Source organism: Paroedura picta, chromosome 2, assembly GCF_049243985.1.
Source record: "Paroedura picta isolate Pp20150507F chromosome 2, Ppicta_v3.0, whole genome shotgun sequence".
Taxonomy (NCBI): domain Eukaryota; kingdom Metazoa; phylum Chordata; class Lepidosauria; order Squamata; family Gekkonidae; genus Paroedura; species Paroedura picta.
The window spans coordinates 177,929,424-177,946,913 of NC_135370.1; the positions used below are offsets into that span (position 1 = coordinate 177,929,424).

General features: G+C 48.3%; 1 protein-coding gene across 3 annotated transcripts in view; it reads right to left on the bottom strand.

The window, feature by feature from the left end:
- PPM1A (protein phosphatase, Mg2+/Mn2+ dependent 1A) overlaps positions 1-17,490 on the bottom strand; it is a 53,384-nt gene that overhangs the window by 12,249 nt on the left and 23,645 nt on the right. For 2 of the 3 annotated variants that reach the window (XM_077323942.1, XM_077323944.1), the window contains exons 2-3: positions 3,919-4,772; positions 1,472-1,589 (exon numbers count right to left, since the gene is read on the bottom strand). In XM_077323942.1, the coding sequence (XP_077180057.1) occupies positions 1,472-1,589; positions 3,919-4,752 (952 nt within the window). In that variant the 5' untranslated portion in view covers positions 4,753-4,772. Of the gene's footprint in view, positions 1-1,471; positions 1,590-3,918; positions 4,773-15,006; positions 15,268-17,490 lie in introns of all 3 variants that reach the window. The other variant, XM_077323943.1, reaches the window with a different exon arrangement.

Below are 17,490 nucleotides of genomic sequence, written 5' to 3' on the forward strand. Positions count from 1 at the left end.
ACATGGCTGCCCTTGTAGGCCTAGAGTTAGTAGATTTGGGTAAATGTTTAATGTACCTTTATGATTGGCACCTGCTTGGCACCTAGCAATACTGCATCAGTATTCACGTAATAACGTTTCCCCTTGTCATTGGGGGAGTTATTTCTCTCTGTCTTTTACTGCATTTTTTTCTGCACATTCTCAAGTATCCACATTTGTAGCACTGGGGGAAAGCTATAGTCTTTTCAATGTTTTTTTTTCCTTAGAAGCTTGCAAGCCTTCATTTGTTTCTTGCTAAGCCCTAGTTATTTCGATAATTCTAATCCAGCACATTCCCCCAGGAACGGTTAAGTTTGTCTAGACGCTGGGCTTTTTTTGACTGCGTGCTGAAATTTGTGAGTCGAGTTTCATTCCTAAGAAAGAGCCGTGCTCACTGTCGTGCAAATGAGGCCACACCTAAGGACTTGGCATGGTTTTTGTTTTGCTTGTTTGTAAAACACGCTTCCCATCCCACAGGCTATAACACACAGGGTCCAACGAGCAAATTTCGAGGGAGAAAACACGGACAGGCACGTTTACGTTTGAGGGAGAAGCAAACAGTCAAAAATAAAGTGCATGGGGACATGTGACTCAATCGTCGATATGGTAGACGTACGCCTGTGCACAGTGCTGATGTTGTCCAAGCGCATACGTGAATATGCTTGGATCCGTAACACAACCGTAACACAACCGCCCTAACACTGTTAAAAGGGTATACTGTAGTGGGTTTCTCCACTTGGGAAATGCCTGTGCACTCCTAGTTTCTGTCACCCTCCTTCAGGTTTCAAGGCACTGTTATATTCCAGATTGTGGCACACCTTTCAAACCTATCATTTTAACCAGATTCCAATTTCAACCCAGATGGTAAAAAGTCATATAAGACACGTTTTTTTAAAAATCTACCATTAAAAAAAGCATTGGGATTAACATTTCTTATGGACTACAGCAGGGGAGGCCAAACTGTGACTCTCCAGATATCCAGGGACTACAATTCCCATGAGCTCCTGCTGGATATAAGGAGAGACGCAGTTTGGCCACCTCTGGCCTACGGACCGTTCAGAATGGCTTTTATATAGCCATAACAGACGCTGCTGCATCTTTCCCTTACGTATAAGCGTATTACGACGGCTAACCCATGCCTCAGCAACCTAGAACAAGGAAGCATTTCTGCCTTGGGTTTATTGCTGTTCACGGTCCATCATGAACGCGACCTTCGAACTTTCGTCTCCCGCAGGCAAAAACTGCCAAGACCAGGCAGCGGACACCTCCCGTTACTTGGAAAGGACGTATGACACACGTCCAAAAAGACGACAACAAGCGCCTTTTTGACCGGTGTGTGCTAAATTGTCCTTGGGCACTTACGGGTTTTTTTTTTTTTAAAGCCTGCGGTTCTCGAGGGGTTGGCGGTTGGGGCTGAGAAACGAAATTACTTATTTTTTTTTAAAAGAGCCACCTTCTACTCTGCTCTCCAGGAACTTGTCCAGCTCTGCCTCTTTCTTCAATGCCTCCGGCAATACCTTTGGTGCATTTGGGAAACAGATCAGAATCACGCTCATGTTGTCCCGGCTGCCCTGGAGGAGAGGGGAAAAAGAAGAAAGGGGTTCAGAGGAGGTCCGATTTTTCGTCCCATTGCGCACTGAATGCAGTAACTTTTTATTCCTGAGAGAAAACCTGCAAGAGAAAACGGATGAAATGCTCTGCTTCTATATATGAAGAAAGTCCATTTGCTTATAACACGTGTCAAAGTTTCTCACTGGATCACTATCCTCTTTGTGACTTGCTCTCATGTCTCCTGCCTTGACGGAGCCCAAATTCGAACTGTATGACTGCTGAAACAGGGCAGCCGCCCCCCCCCCTCCCCTTTCCAGGCTGCAGAAACTGTTTAATGGCTGTAGACAAACTGGAGCGTGTCCAGAGGAGGGCAATGAAGATGGTGAGGGGTTTGGAATCACAAGATATATGAATCACAGAGTTGGAAGGGGTCATACAGGCCATCTAGTCCAACCTCCTGCTCAACGCAGGATCAGCCCAAAGCATCCTAAAGCATCCAAAAAAAGTGTGTCTCCAACCTTTGCTTGAAGACTGCCAGTGAGGGGGAGCTCAGGTTGGGGAAGCTTGGTCTGTTTAGCCTGGAGAGGAGACGACTGAGAGGGGATCTGAAAACCATCTTCAAGTATTTAAAAGGCTGCCATATAAAGCAGTGGTCCACAACCTTTTTATCACTGGGGACCGGTCAACGCTTGACAATTTTACTGAGGCCCGGGGGGGGGGTAGTCTCTTGCTGAGGGACGTCGCTGCCACTGCCTGAGCCCCTGCTCCACTTGCTTCCCCCCCCCCCGGCGCCCCTGACCTCCAGCCGCCCGCTGGGGGCAATGCCAGCAGCACCTGTGCAGTGCCACGCCGAGGGGGAGCCATAGCCATGGTGGTCGCTGGAGAGCACCAAAGGTGATCCAGCAGCAAAGTGTCAGGGAAGCCCGCGAGGCAGCAGCCGGGGAGGAGGACAAGGAAGAGCCATGGCCCGGTACCGACTGATCCACGGACCGGTCCTGGTCCCCGGACTGGGGGTTAGGGACCACTGATGTAAAGGATGGAGCAGAATTGTTCTCTCTTGCTCCGGAGGGACGGACCAGAACCAATGGCATGAAATTAATGCAAAAGAAATTCCGTCTAAACATCTGGAAGAAGTTCCTGACAGTCAGAGCGGTTTCTAAGTGGAACAGGCTTCCTCGGGAGGTGGTGGGTTCTACATCTTTGGAGATTTTTAAACAAAGGCTGGATAGCCATGATGGAGAGGCTGATTCTGTGAAGGTTCAAGGGGGTGGCAGGTGACAGTGGAGGAGCAAGTGGGTTGTGAGTGTCCAGCACAGTGCAGTGAGTTGGACTAGATGACCCAGGAGGTCCCTTCCAACTCTGTTATTCTATGATTCTAAGTTCCTGACAGTTAGAGCGGTTTCTCAGTGGAACAAGCTTCCTTGGGAGGTGGTGGGAATACGCACCAGAAACCGGGCTGCAGCGGAATATGCTGGCTGCAGCCCACTTTCTAGTGTTCAGGTGGCATGGAGGCAACTGAGTGACATAGACCTGCCCCAGCCCTGTTTCTGCAGCCTCCCACTTCCCTTTGGAGAAGAAGAGCAAACTGTTAGGCAACCCAGAATGCTAGTACAATTCTGGTCGCAAAACATCATCTTGAAATATTACTGTGCTGTCACTTCCTGTGCTTTTGGAGTAGCCTGATGATGTCACATCTGGCCAGTTTCTAGGTGATGTCACTTTTGGTGTCATGTGACTTCCGGAGGGGTGGCAAGAAGGTGTGGCCTGCTGTCCTCACTTTTGGGGTTTCTCTAAACCTGAAGAATGTTCCAGAGGTTTCTCAAAGGCTGAGAAAGACTTATTTAAATGGAGGAATATAAATACCTGCATAAATAACCTTAAGCACAAAGACAATGGTTAGCAAACATGGTTCAATGTATAAGCATGTGTGGTTGGCATCAGTCTTATATAACCCAATCTATGAATTTGCTTTCCAATGCCACTGGGGGAAGGTTTGCTCTCCCAGGACACACAATATTGAACACATGAAGCAGTCATACTAAAATCAGACCCCCTGGTCCATCAAGGTCACTGCGGTCTCTTCAGGTGGGCAGTAGCTCCTTCACATCACCTACGACCAGGTCCTTTTTAACTGGAGGTGCCAGAAGCGGAACCTGGGACCCTCTGCCAGCAAAGCAGATACTCTTCCATGGAGCCCTGGACCCTCCCCTCTACCCAAGCTGCAGGGTGCCGTATCTTACAAACTCTTCACTATTAAGTCATGCAAGGTCAGCCGTTCTGAACGGATAGCCTTGGAAAACTCCTAGGGAAATCAAGTGCAGCGGCTTCCCCCTCAAATTATCCAGCTACCTTGTACAAACAGGTGTCGACGATCTCATTGCAAACTCGCTCAAGGTCGTCGGTGACTTCCAGCCTCGACCTCACAAACTCGCACAGCTCCTCGTTCCCCATAACATCCCAGATTCCGTCGCAAGCCAGAATGATGAACTGATCGTCCTCTTCTGATCTCTCGATTTCATAGACTTCAGGCTCAGGGGAGACCAGCTGCTCCGTGGGGCCCTTCCCGTGGACACATTTGTAATCAAAGTCCCCGAGCGCTCTGGACACCGCGAGGGAGCCGTTCACGCGCTGGATCATCACCGAGCCGCCCGCGTTCTGGATGCGCTCCTTCTCCAGTGGATTACTCGGCTTGTGATCTTCCGTAAAGAAATACACCTTCCTGTTCCTACAAAGCAAACCTCGAGAGTCTCCGCAGTTGATAAAATAGATGTGCTGGGGGGAGATCAGGACCCCCACGGCCGTCGACCCGCTTCTGTCCACGCCGTGCTTCTTCTCGCAGATGACCCTCATTTGGTCGTCAATCTGCAGGAAGCCGGCTCGGATCCCCGCCTTGACGTTCTGCACGGACGGCGGGCCGCCGCCCATCAGGAAATCGTCGTTGTGTGTGATGTAGTATAATAAATGCTCGCAGCAGTATTTGGCAACTTGAGAGCCGGCGTGCCCGTCGTACACGGCGAAGAAAGACCAGCGGTCGAGTCCGTTTGGTAAGCCAATCACGGCGGTGTGCGCGTCCTCCATCTCGACCCGCCAACCCTGCATGCTGCTTAGCCCATAATGTAGTCCGTTGCCCTGCCCTTGGGCGTTGTGCTTCTCCATCTTTGGCTTATCTAAAAATGCTCCCATGATGTCTTGTCCTTTTGGATCTGGGGAAACAAAAAGGGTTGTTAGGCCGTTTCTAGGGAACAGATAGTTTACTTACAGGCTCCTTGACAAACAAGAAAGAGAGACTTAAGTCTGAACGGCAGTCTGTCATGACAGATGACGGGGTGATGAGGAATTGTATAGGGTCTGCCTTAACTCGGAAGCTGAGCAACTTTGCTTTTAGGGCCCACGCTCTCAAGCATATGTGGTATATTTTATAAATATTTAAGCTGTTACTATGTGAGAGGAGAGTTTACACTACATTTATGTCGCTTTTATCAAAACATCTGCAGTAAATGTCAATAAATCAAGCCACAGGGCTGGACGGTTCAGAAATAAAACTCCCTAGATCATTGGCTGCACTGAACCATCTTGTTTTGAGATGCTCAATTGTATATCAACAATTAAAAGTCAGATTTAATTAGAACGTGTCACATGCTTGGGATGGCTGACCTCCCCGCAGTCTACGGTTTCTTGACAAGCCGCAGCTGGAAAGCACGACTTATGTGTGGAGCCTCTCTTCGGGGCCAAGATAAATGTTTTGCACTATCCAGGATAATGGATCGGACAAGGGTCTCCCAACATGGTGCTTGCCAATTATTTTAAGACACAACCACAGTGCCGGTTAGGCTTGTGCTCTTTGGACGCTAGCGCTGCGACATGGAGGGGAGGGGCAGCGGCAGCGCACCAGTTGGTGCATGCACACAGGCACAGAGCTCTGCGCCGGGTCACCCCCCCCCTCACACCACAACACTGGCTGCCTCGGGCTTGAATGGCTGTCGAAGTGGCCAAAATGCGCCACAAGCTTAGAGTCGGTTTTGTCCTCTCTTCCGCTCTTTTTAATATGTTTAAAAATCAGCCCTCTTCTCTCCTGCACTTGGACTCCAATGTGTAGGCACGCCTGCCTCCTGACGTCACCATCTTGTGTCCACCACTTTGTTGTGTCCACCACTTTGTGTCAGAACTCCAAAATTGGCTACAGGCTAAAAAAAGGTTGGGGACCCCTGACTTTTTTCTTTTTCGATTTATAGACAGTGGTTCCCCAATTTGGTCTCACAGCGGTTCACAACACAGCATTAAAATACAATAAAATCCCCAATAAAACATCCCCCAACTTACATCATGCAACATGTATCACACATACTAGCGGCAAGTGTCACAATTCTCATCCCAACTCCTCCCTCTCTATGTCCAGCGTGGTGGGAAAGATAACATTCAAAGAGAGTGGGAGCCAGTCTGATAGATCTTAATATGCTCAATCTCAATATTAGAGATCTCAGTGTTGGAGGGGATCCATGGATGGATTTACGGGAGATTGCCTTGGCCTCAACCATACGCCTGGTGGAAGAGCTCCGTCTTGCAGGCCCTGCGGAAAGCTGGTATATCCCGCAGGACCCTTAGCTCTTCTGGGAGCTCATTCCACCAGGTTGGGGCCAGGACCGAAAAGGCCCTGGCCCGAGTCGAGGCCAGGCGAATGTCCCGTGGGACCGGGACAACCAGCTTGGAGTGTCCAGCCTACAAAATATAGGACGGATACACAGAGAGAGATATTATATGGATTATTTATTTATCAGGCGTGTGTAGTGTAGCACAGGGGTAGTCAACCTGTGGTCCTCCAGATGTTCATGGACTACAATTCCCATGAGCCCCTGCCAGCAAGCGCTGGCAGGGGCTCATGGGAATTGCAGTCCATGAACATCTGGAGGTCCACAGGTTGACTACCCCTGGTGTAGCAAACCGGCGTGTGTAGTGTAGTAAACCAGTAGGCAGCCCAAGAGATCCGAAGATAGTCTGATGTTTGGAGGTGGTTTGCCATTGCCTGCCCCAGCATGATCCCCCCTAGTGTTCCTCGGAGGAACTACTACCCAAATCCCTGGAGTCTCCCATCCAAATCCTAGCCACGGTTGGCCCTGCTTAGGTTCTGAGATCTGAAAGGATTGGGCTTGCCTGGGCTATCCAGATCAGGGCTATATTGTACGGAGTTTCAAAGGAAAACCTTCACGAGAGACATGAATGCCAATATTCTACGGAGAAAAAGGCTTATTCGTTTTAACCAGCAAATCCATAAGCACGTTTTTAAAACCACTAAAGATATAAAGTGATAAAGGTAAGATGAGCTGTATGAACTTCTCAGCCTTGGCCCTGACCTGGTGGAACAAACTCCCGGAAGAGCTGGGGGCCCTGCAGGAGCAGCCGCGGTTCCACAGGGCCGGCAAGATGGAACTCTTCCACCAGGTCTTTGGTTGAGGCCAAGGCATAGAAGATCTGCCCCCCCCCTCTACTTTATGGTATTCTATACAATAGTCAACACCCTGAGGTATTGAGGGGGAGGGAGGGAGAGGGTTGGATTTCTTACCATTTATTCTCGCCATGGGACTATGTTAGGGTTTTAATGTGTTATCTGTGGGGTTCTCTTACGTTGTAACCCGCCTCGAGCCAACTTATTCGATAGCGACGGGTAATAAATCGAATAATAATAATAAATTTTGCAAATGCTTCATTCCATGAAAACGACCTCTCTATTCAAATACAAAATAGGCCAGTGTGTTCCAAGATCTATGCTAGGTTGGGGCATGCATCTAAAAGCTGTCTGTGCAGACCGTTTGGAACTATCCTGAGAAGGATTTGCATCCCTAGTGATTTAACTGTCTGGCACAGGGCTACACAGCTTGTAAAAAAAAAAAAACCCCTCCATGTTGCTACCAAAGGCTCTATAAAGTCAACTGTTTTTGCTGTTTATCAGACGCTGTTAAAAAACGGTGCAGTTCTCAGGCATCTAGCAAGCCACGGTATCTGGCAGCCAGCTGCATCCCTGCTTGGTGGTCACAGCTACAGCGAGCCTGGTTTGGCGTCCTGTTCTCCCGGAAATGAAGCGCGTGCAGTCTTCAAATGCACACCTTTCGTGCTACGCCGGAAAAAAAAATATCTTCCATATGAGTAACCTGCAGCATGTGAAGCATGAAGCGACTTGGCCTGTGAGATGAAATTATATCCCAGGGCCGCCAACGGAGCTGGGTTTGGATATACTGGGACAGAAAGCACGGGGACTCACTTGCAATACTGAACACATGGTAATGAGACACCGTGGTGAGGCAAGGGATGGAAAACAAGAAAGGTTTCGGTGCAAATATGCTCCACGTATGGCTAAACAAGAAGACACTTTTTGGGCTGTACAGATGGTATCAGAAAAATGCCAAAATGATCCCATGGGGAGGAAAATAAAGCTGATTAAAGTGATGGTTGACGAGTCCTTTCAACGTTCCGCAGGGCCTGCAAGACGGAGCTCTTCCGCCAGGTCTATGGTTGAGGCTGGGGCTGCTGGGGTACATCGACTGCTCTCCCCCAGGCTTCTTCTTGGACACCGTTGACCTCCTTCTCCTCCACCCCCCCTTTTTTAGGAAGGGGAGTAAGGAAGGGGATCTTATTATTGTGCCACCATGTTGTGACATTTTAAAGTCTTTTAATGGGAGTTTTAATGGGGTTTTAAGACACTGTAACCCGCCACGAGCCATCTGGGAGTGGCGGGAAATAAATCAAAATAATAATAATAATAATAATAATAATAATAATAATAATAATAATAATAATAATAATAATAATAATAATAAATGTTGGTATGGTTTTGGTTTTGGTGGGCATTACTTGCATATTACCATTTGCAATTGCCATTTCCCTAGCATCCCAATGAATGGGATGTGAGCAAAATCAGCAGCTAAAAAAAAAAAAAAAACATAAGTACTAGAGTATATTAGAAAGCACTAGAATATATAAGAGGCTCAGAAAATATTGTCAGTTGTAGAATCATAGAACCATAGAGTTGGAAGGGGCCATACAGGCCATCTAGTCCAACCCCCTGCTCAACGCAGGATCAGCCCAGAGCATCCTAAAGCACTTCCTAGGTCAGGGGTCTCCAAAGGGGTGCCCATGGCCACCTGTCACATATCTTTAGAAGGTGGGTAGGGCCAGGTATGGCTTCTGCTCAGCATGGCTTCTGAACAGCTATGGAAGGCTTGATTGGCTGGCTGGATTTTTAAGCATGCTTAGGCGGCGGATTCTAGCTCAAGAATCTTCACTGCGTGACTGAAGGAACACTTTGGGGAAAGTTTTGTGGCTGGCTCCACCCCTTCTGGCGGCTATTTTGTGGTTGCCCCCACCAAGCTGTGCCAGAATTCCAAAAATGCACACAAACTAAAAAAGATTGGGGACTGTTGTGCTATGCCTGGCTATTTCATTCCCTTAAAACTTTTCTATCCTGCCTTATCTTCTAGGACACCAGGCAGCAGAAACAGAGAATCGACTCCCTTCATTCTCAGCACAGGATTTAAAGCTCTCGCAACTACATTTCCAGCAGACGATGACTGATGATCCTACCCAAGAAATCCTAATGTACTCAGGAACTGAGTAGGATATATGACTCCTTGGTTAGATGTTGAGAACTAGCACTGTCACAGGTCCTCAGAAATGACTCTGGAATCGCATGAACTTGACAAATGACTCTCAATCGGACCTGCCTTAGAAAGTTAAGAACAGAAACGTAAGAAGCCCAACAAATGCTTACAATATCCTGTAGAAATCATATCACCACCACACCACAGGTACTCTGACATAACCTTCCCTTTCCTATTAGATCTTGCACAAAGTAGGCATGATTTCTCTTGGAGACCAAGACGTATGAGGAAAGGTGGGGGGAGCTCGGTCTGTTTAGCCTGGAGAGGAAACGACTGAGAGGGGATCTGATCATCATCTTCAAGTATTTAAAAGGCTGCCATGTGGAGGATGGAGCCGCGTTGTTCTCTCTTGCCCCGGAGGGATGGGCCAGAACCAATGGGATGAAATTATTTCAAAAGAAATTTCGTCTCAACATCCGGAAGAAGTTCCTGACAGTCAGAGCGGTTCCTCAGTGGAACAGGCTTCCTCAGGAGGTGGTGGGTTCTCCATCTTTCGAAATTTTTACACAGAGGCTGGATAGCCATCTGACAGAGAGGCTAATTCTGTGAAGGCTCAAAGGGGTGGCAGGTGACAGTGGATGAGCGATAGGGTTGTGCGTGTCCTGCATAGTGCAAGGGGTTGGACTAGATGACCCAGGAGGTCCCTTCAAACTCTATGATTCTATGAACTGATCACTTCCATTCCAGGACATTATAACCGAGAACATGTATGTGCACACAAAAGCATAGACCCTGAATAATTCTTTTATGGGATCCAATTCAGTGTTTTGTGTGGAGGAATTTGTTGTGTGTGCTAAGTAAAAACATGTCATTAAGCAACTTGAAATTTATATGTAACCTATAGAGAAATCCAGCAGCTGCATCAAAAAGACTAAAGGAAGTTAATGGACAGTTGATTCAGCATGGTCAAAAGAAAACAGTTCTTCACACAGAGTATGATTAAAATGTAGAATTCACTGTCAGAGGATAGATTCAAATGAGTAGCCGTGTTGGCCTCAAGTAGCACAATGAAATCAGAGTCCAGGGGCACCTTTAAGATGAACAAAGATTTATTCAAGGCGTGAGCTTTCGAGTGCAAGCACTCTTCGTCAGACTAAGAACAGACCATCATAACAGTAGGAATATATAAGCAAAAGTTAATCCTGTTGCATTAGTAAACTGTGTCACAGCCTTCACACACAGCCACATGATAATTCCCTGCCAAACCAGGCTTTGACAGTTTTATTTCTGACTAGAAATAAAGCCCATTTTATTGTTAAATAAAATGGGCGCTAGGAGCCGGTCTTCTCTCGGCCCCGGGAGCAGCCTCACTGCAGCGAGGCCGCTCCCGGGGCCAAGAGAAGGCCGGCTCCCGCCCCCCCACTGTCCCCGAAGACGGAAGAAGGTGGCACGGCTCCCTCCCCACTGGCGGCTCTCTCGAGCCTTCGAGCGGCCGGGAAAAGGCAGCGCGGCTCCCCAGAGAACTCACCCCATCGGCTGGCAGTCCAGTCTATGTGGTGATTCCCTGGCCGGGTGAAGCATTGGCTGCTTGGGCCGGGATGGACACTCGGAGGGGCCAATCAGGAGCCGCTTCGTGGATCCTGATTGGCCCCTCCGAGTTTTTATCCTAGACAGGGCCCACCCTAACTCCTCCCACACAGCCCTTACTCTTTTATTCAGTCAGTGGCGCGCTGCGCCGTGGGGTTGTTTAAAGATATGTCTTTGTGAACTACAAATGGGTCCGAGGGGTCTGATTGGCTGGTTTGGCAGGGAATGATCATGTGGCTGTGTGTGGACTGAATAAATCTTTGTTGGTCTTAAAGGTGCTACTGGACTCTGGTTTTCCTGTCATAGGATGTAGGTCACAGGAATAAACAGCTTTAAAAGGGGATTAGACTCAAGGAGGAAAAATCCATCAGTGGCTATCAGCCATGGCAACTGAGAGGAACTTCCACATTCAGAGGCAGTAAACCTCTGAATCCCAGAGCTAGGAGGCAACATCAGGGAGAGGCCTTGGCTTCTATGTCCTGCAATTGATCCAGCGTGGTGTGATGGTTAAGAGGGGCAGCTTCTAATCTGGCGATCTGGGTTTGATTCCCTGTCTTCCACAGCTGGGTGATGCTGGCCTAGTCACAATCCAGATAGTGCTGTCAGAGCTCTCTCACCACCGCCTACCCACTTGAATGTCTGTTGCGGGGAGAGGAAGGGAAGGTGATTAGAAGCCGCTTTGAGACTCCTTAGGGCAGTGAAAAACAGGGTATAAAAACCAACTTTTTTGCTGCTGCTTCCCCTCCAAAAAAACTGGTTGGCCACAGTATGAGACAAGAAGCTGGACTAGATCTGATCCAGAAGGGCTCTTCTGATGTCCTTAGGAAGGCCTCGGCCTCTATACTCCGTTGTTGGCCCTCCAGAAGAATTGGTTGGCCCCTGTGAGAGATAGGATGTTGGAGTAGATGGACCACTGGTCTGATCCAGTAGGATTAATTTTATGTTCATATGAAGGCATCAGTTTCTGTGCCCTGTGGTTGGCCCTCCAGAGTAACTGGTGGCCCCTGTGAGAGACAAGATGCTGGACGAGATGGACGCCTGGTCTGATCCAGCAGGACTCTTCTTATCTTTAAACAGCCCGTGGCGCCACGGGCGCCACGGACTATATAATTCGTTAAGCCCCCTAGAGGTGGGCTTTGTCCGTGATGAGGAAGGGTCCGGGTTGGACCCTTCCTCACGACAGACAATCGGAGGGACCAATTGGCAGGCGCGAAGCGCCTGCCGATTGGTCCCTCCGATTCCCAGGCTGAGCAACTGCGAGCCGCGCACAGCGCGGCTTGCAGTTGCTCCCGGTCTGACGCTGCGGGAGGCGCGAAGCGCCTCCCGCAGCGTCAGACCGCCGCCCGAGGGAACCCCCAGCAGTCGCGCGAAGCGCGGCTGCTGGGGATTCCCTCCTTGCCGGTCTGAGGCTGCGGGAGGCGCGAAGCGCCTCGCGCAGCGTCAGACCGCCGCCCGAGGCAACCCCCCTTTCAAAACCCCTTTTTATAAAGGGGCTTTGAAACTAGTGTTCTTATATTTCATAACAATTTTGCATTTCTCTGCCTTGGGAGAAACTAGAGTTGCAGAGTCCTGCTTGATGAGTCATCAACAGCAGGGAAAGAAGCACAGACAGAGGAGGTGTGTCCTACAAAAGCACTACGGTTAGCCTAATGTCACCATAGCTACTAACTTTCTCTGCTGCTCTCTGTGGCCAACTCTGTATGTAGGAGGCTGAGAAGGGCGGTGCTAATGAACGAGGATTTCCAAATTCAGCCAAAACAAGAAGCCACTTGTGATACTAATTGCAGTTAATAAGTCAGGTACAAGCTGTGGCACAGAAATTGTGAATTACTGTGATTATACAAAGTAAAGTACTCTCCTGAGTTTTTCTTCCTTCTTCCTCTTCTTCTGAGATCTTGAAATTGTACTCCTATACATCCATCCCCAAAAATGAAAGGACCGATGAAATGGAATATTGGATACATCGGGAAAGTTCCTTTTGTTTGAGAATGAGGATAATATTCTAGCACATCTGGGTATTCCTCTTCCCATCATCCGAGGAGACAGGAACTAGATTGCTCTTTCCATCCCGTTGGGGAAGGGAGTGCCCAACCTCTTCAGTTCTGAGGCTCCACACGGCTGCTAAAGAGACTACTCTGTGTACTTTGAGAGCCTTCCTCCATCTTCCTCCTTCTGAAATAACCTGATCGGGAGAACAAAGCTCCACTACATCCCCCCAAGAAAATTAAGATTTACTCAGCAAAATTTGCTCAAGGTCTCCGGCCCCCCAAAAGTTAAGTTGGCCTTAAGCAGGGGTCACAGCCTTTCTGGCCTTGGCCCGGTGAAACGCTCTACTCGGTATGATCAGGATCATGCAGGACCTTAGACAGTTCTGCAGGTCCTGTAAGATGCAGCTATTCTGCTAGGCCTATGCTTGAGGCCTAGAAATACCATAAAATAACCACCTACCCAGAATCAATGGGGTGAAATTAATTCAAATGAATTTTTGGGTAAACATCAGGAAGAAGTTCCTAACAGAGCGGTTCCTCAGTAGAACAGGCTTCCTTGGGAGGTGGAAGTTTTTAAGCAGAGGCTAGATAGCCATTCGATAGAAATGCTGATTTTGTGAACTGAGGCAGATCGGGAGTGGGTGGGCAGGAAGGGATGTGCCAGCGTTTGTCCCTTGGGACCCTTGCTTGGATATCCAGGGAATTGCTAATTGTCGCTGTGGGGTGGCAGGTGAATTCCTTCCAGGCCAGGATGGATTCTGGAGATTTTGCATGAAGGGCACGAAACTGGGGCGACTGTGGGTGGGCAGGTAATTCTGAGTTTGCATTGTGCAGGGAGTTGGACTAGATGACCCTGGAGATCCCTTCCAACTCTATGATTCTATGATACCGATAATCAAGAACTCATTCGCTGGAAGAGGAGGTTGTCCTTCTGGAATCATTTGATTTTTAACATAAATTTGTATTTTAGGAATTTACATGCAAATGTTATTGTTTTACTGTTTATTGTTATGAGCAGCTTTGAGCCCTCCGGGAAAGGTGGCACACAAGTACAAATGTATACATCAATAAAATAAATACTTAAAGGAACAGAAAGAGGCAAACAAACAGTTCTATCTATTCCGCACCCCTGGAGGCAAAAAATACAAACAGCTTAGTGGGGGGGAGGTATCTGAAACATCCCCCTTGTTCTCAAATGAAAGGAACCTTTAGGATGCTTTGGGCTGATCCTGTGTTAAGCAGGGGGTTGGACTAGATGGCCTGTATGGCCCCTTCCAACTCTATGATTCTGTGATTCATGGAAGTCCAATGTTCCGTTTTTGTTTGAGATGAAGAGGCCATCTTGACACATATGGGCTGTTACACAAAGCTACATGTCCAGTGGGAGGGCCCCGACTGTGAACACAAATACAAATCTATCTACACCACCTGCTGCAGCACTGTTTGGCCTAAGGATGCGCCTGCTGCTACTGTAGTGCCCACTTTGTAATGCCTGACAAATATTGACTTGGATGCCCAAGGTACGTATGTCTTCCCCTGTGGCATTTGCATGGAATGCAGACAAAGTAGATGGACTTCTGGTAGAATGTGCCCTTTGGTTAGCACTGTTCTAGACTATACTGTGCTGTAATAACACATGGTTGATCTGTCAAATGGTCCTTTTTTAAACAAATGACAACCAGGTAGAATAGTCAATCTGTTTCAATTATCAAATCCTTGATGCTCAAATGTAAGATAAATTAAACAGTATTAATTTCCCTGTTGGACAGATCATCAATATACTGATATAACTGTTCCCAAAAATGCACGATTCAGGCATTAATAGTGTACCAAAAAGGGGGGGAACTGGGTAAAGGGGAGCACTACATCAGGGGTAATCAACCTGTGGTCCTCCAGATGTCCATGGACTACAATTCCCATGAGCCCCTGCCAGCATTTGGTGGCAGGAGCTCATGGGAATTGTAGTCCATGGACATCTGGAGGACCACAGGTTGACTACCCCTGCACTACATTACACTGTCAGCAAGTGTACAGCAAGAGATGGATTCGGAAAAGCCAAATCCCAAAACAAAATGTAGGCATAACTTGGCAATACTTCAGACTAGAGTTGGGCACTTTGGCGTCTGAAGCGGCCGTTCGTGCCCGAAGCAGCCAGCGGGGGGGGGGGGGGAGCGCCCGCACCCATGCCTCCCCTTCCCTTCTGCGCCACTGGCTGCTTCGGGTGCGAATGGCCGCCGAAGTGCCCAACCCTACTTCAGACCACCGTTACTTACCGTTCAAATGAGACTATGGGGCTTTTTCATATGTACACCTTTAATCAGTCATTTCTCTCACTACTGCACGTTTCTCAGTCTTGTACATCTCACGTATGCTGCTGTGGAGATGTCTCCGTGTGTTGCATTATTTAGTGGGAATCATCTGCCCTCATTAATCGATGAGGAAGCCAAGATACAATCGCCCCATTTCAAGTATTGCAGGCTAAAACGTAGCTGCCACTATTGTGTAAGTCAGATCGGCAGGAGACAGTGTTCAGCCTACAATAAACATACGTCATATAATTGTGATAGAGTACAGACTTGGAGTATATTACTGACACAAATATGTTATTACCATGAGTATATTACTGTTATTAGTACACATAAGGTTGTACGTGACCTTGGGGAGAACAGAAGTTAGGGGAATGGAGGACAGGAAAAGACAGGTAGCAAGACATGAATGTAAGCCAATGCAGTTACTCATAGGTAGACTAGAAATCATGCATTTTTGCTGTTAAGAGGAGCCGTGTTGGATGAGGCCAATTGGTCCATCCAGTCCAACACCCTGTGTGTCCCACAGTGGCCAAAACCCATGTGCCATCAGGAGCTCCACCAGCAGGGCCAGAATTCCAGAAGCCCTCCTGCTGTTGCCCCCAAAATACCAAGAATACAAAAGCATCACTCCCCTGACATAAGAACATAAGAGAAGCCATGTTGGATCGGTCCAATGGCCCATTCAGTCCAGCACTCTGTGTCACACAGTCAACAATGCTGTCAAGAGGTCCACCTTCCCTTCAAGCACCAAGAAGATGGAGCATCACTGTCCCAGACTAAGAATGTAAGAGGAGCTATGTTGGATCAGGTCAATGATCCATCCAGTCCAACACCCTGTATCCCACAGCGGTCAAAACCCAGGTGCCATCAGCAGGTCTGCCAATGGGGCCAGAACTCAAGAAGCCGTTCCACTGCCAGATTAGAAGCCCTCACTCCTAACTACTACACCAAGCTGGCTCTCTCAGGACAGCATGTTGAAAATACTAATACAGATAGATATACCAAGATGTCACAAGACTGTGTGTGCATCACCTCCCTCCTGCTGCTGGTTTCTGCCGCGTGGCTTTTGTAAGCCTAGCTGCAGTCCCAAACTAGCAGGTTCGGGAAAACGAAAACACTTTAATGAGGATTGAGTAATGGAAAAGTTTCCAAAGTGGCGGAGAAGGTATTTTCAGACATCGCATTTACTCCATGACAACCAACCGCATGATGCGTCCAATGTTATCATCAGTTTGTTTATGGAAGCAGGACACATGTTCTTTTAATATGGGGCTAATGTTGCCGGCTCTAGGTATTTGTACCTGCGCACAAATCGTCAAATATTATGTGGGTCTTTTTATACAGCTATGTTCTTTCCTTATAAAAAAAACAACAACCCATCAACACGGCTAGGGCTGCCAAGAGGAGAGATCAGAACGGCGATTTTAACGGTAACGTATACCAAAGGATATGACGAAGACCCCCAAGTATTCTCCGCACTGCCTACTAGCACGCTATAAGGTGATGTGATGACAAATTGTTAGAAAGGATATTCCGGGGATTGCAGGCATGCTTTGTGGAGGCTGCCAACGCTGGAGGTTAAATATAGCTTCTAAAACACCCCTCAGACAGGAAAGCGTAGGAATAGATGGCCAATGTCATCATAGCACAAGATCAACAGGGTATCTTGGGCTGCTCTGCCATGGCAACTTCTTTTAACCATATGCTCACAACTCTATACGAAGACAGCGAGGAGGCAAAATCGGCAAAATCCGGGTTAGCAAACAAGTGAGCTGGCGAGCGAGTCCTAGTTTCATCCAAGGCGACATAAAAATGCAGGTATTTGTTGCGTACCTCCGGAAGCGTCTATGCCAGTGGTTCTCAACCTGGGGGTCAGGACCCTTTTGGGGGTTGGACAACCCTTTCACAGGGGTTGTGGTGGGGCAAGCAGCTTGGCCGGGGGGGGGCGCCATCCACACAACAGTCTTGCAGGGTAGACCGAGACAGAGCAGAAAAGAGCAGACATTTGCATTATTTTATGGCTGGGGGGTTATTATTATTATTATTATTATTCGATTTATTGCCCGCCACTCCCTTGCGGCACGTGGCGGGTTACAACATTCTAAAACCCCCATAAAATCCATTAACGACAATACAACCAACAATTATTAGTTAGCAAGCTAACATGGCAAGATCAGCTAGTCAACTTCTCCCTCCCTTACTAGCAGGTGGAAAGGGGGTGCTGATGGTCCCATAATCCCAGGTCCCGTGGGGGGGGGGGGGCGTAGATGTTAGCCTTGGCCTCAACCATAAACCTGGCGGAAGAGCTCCGTCTTGCAGGCCCTGCGGAACGATGGAAGATCTCGCAGGGCCCGCAGCTCTCCCGGGAGCTCATTCCACCAGGCAGGGGCCAGGACCGAAAAGGCCCTGGCCCAGGCCAGGCGTGCCTCCCTAGGGCCGGGAACAACC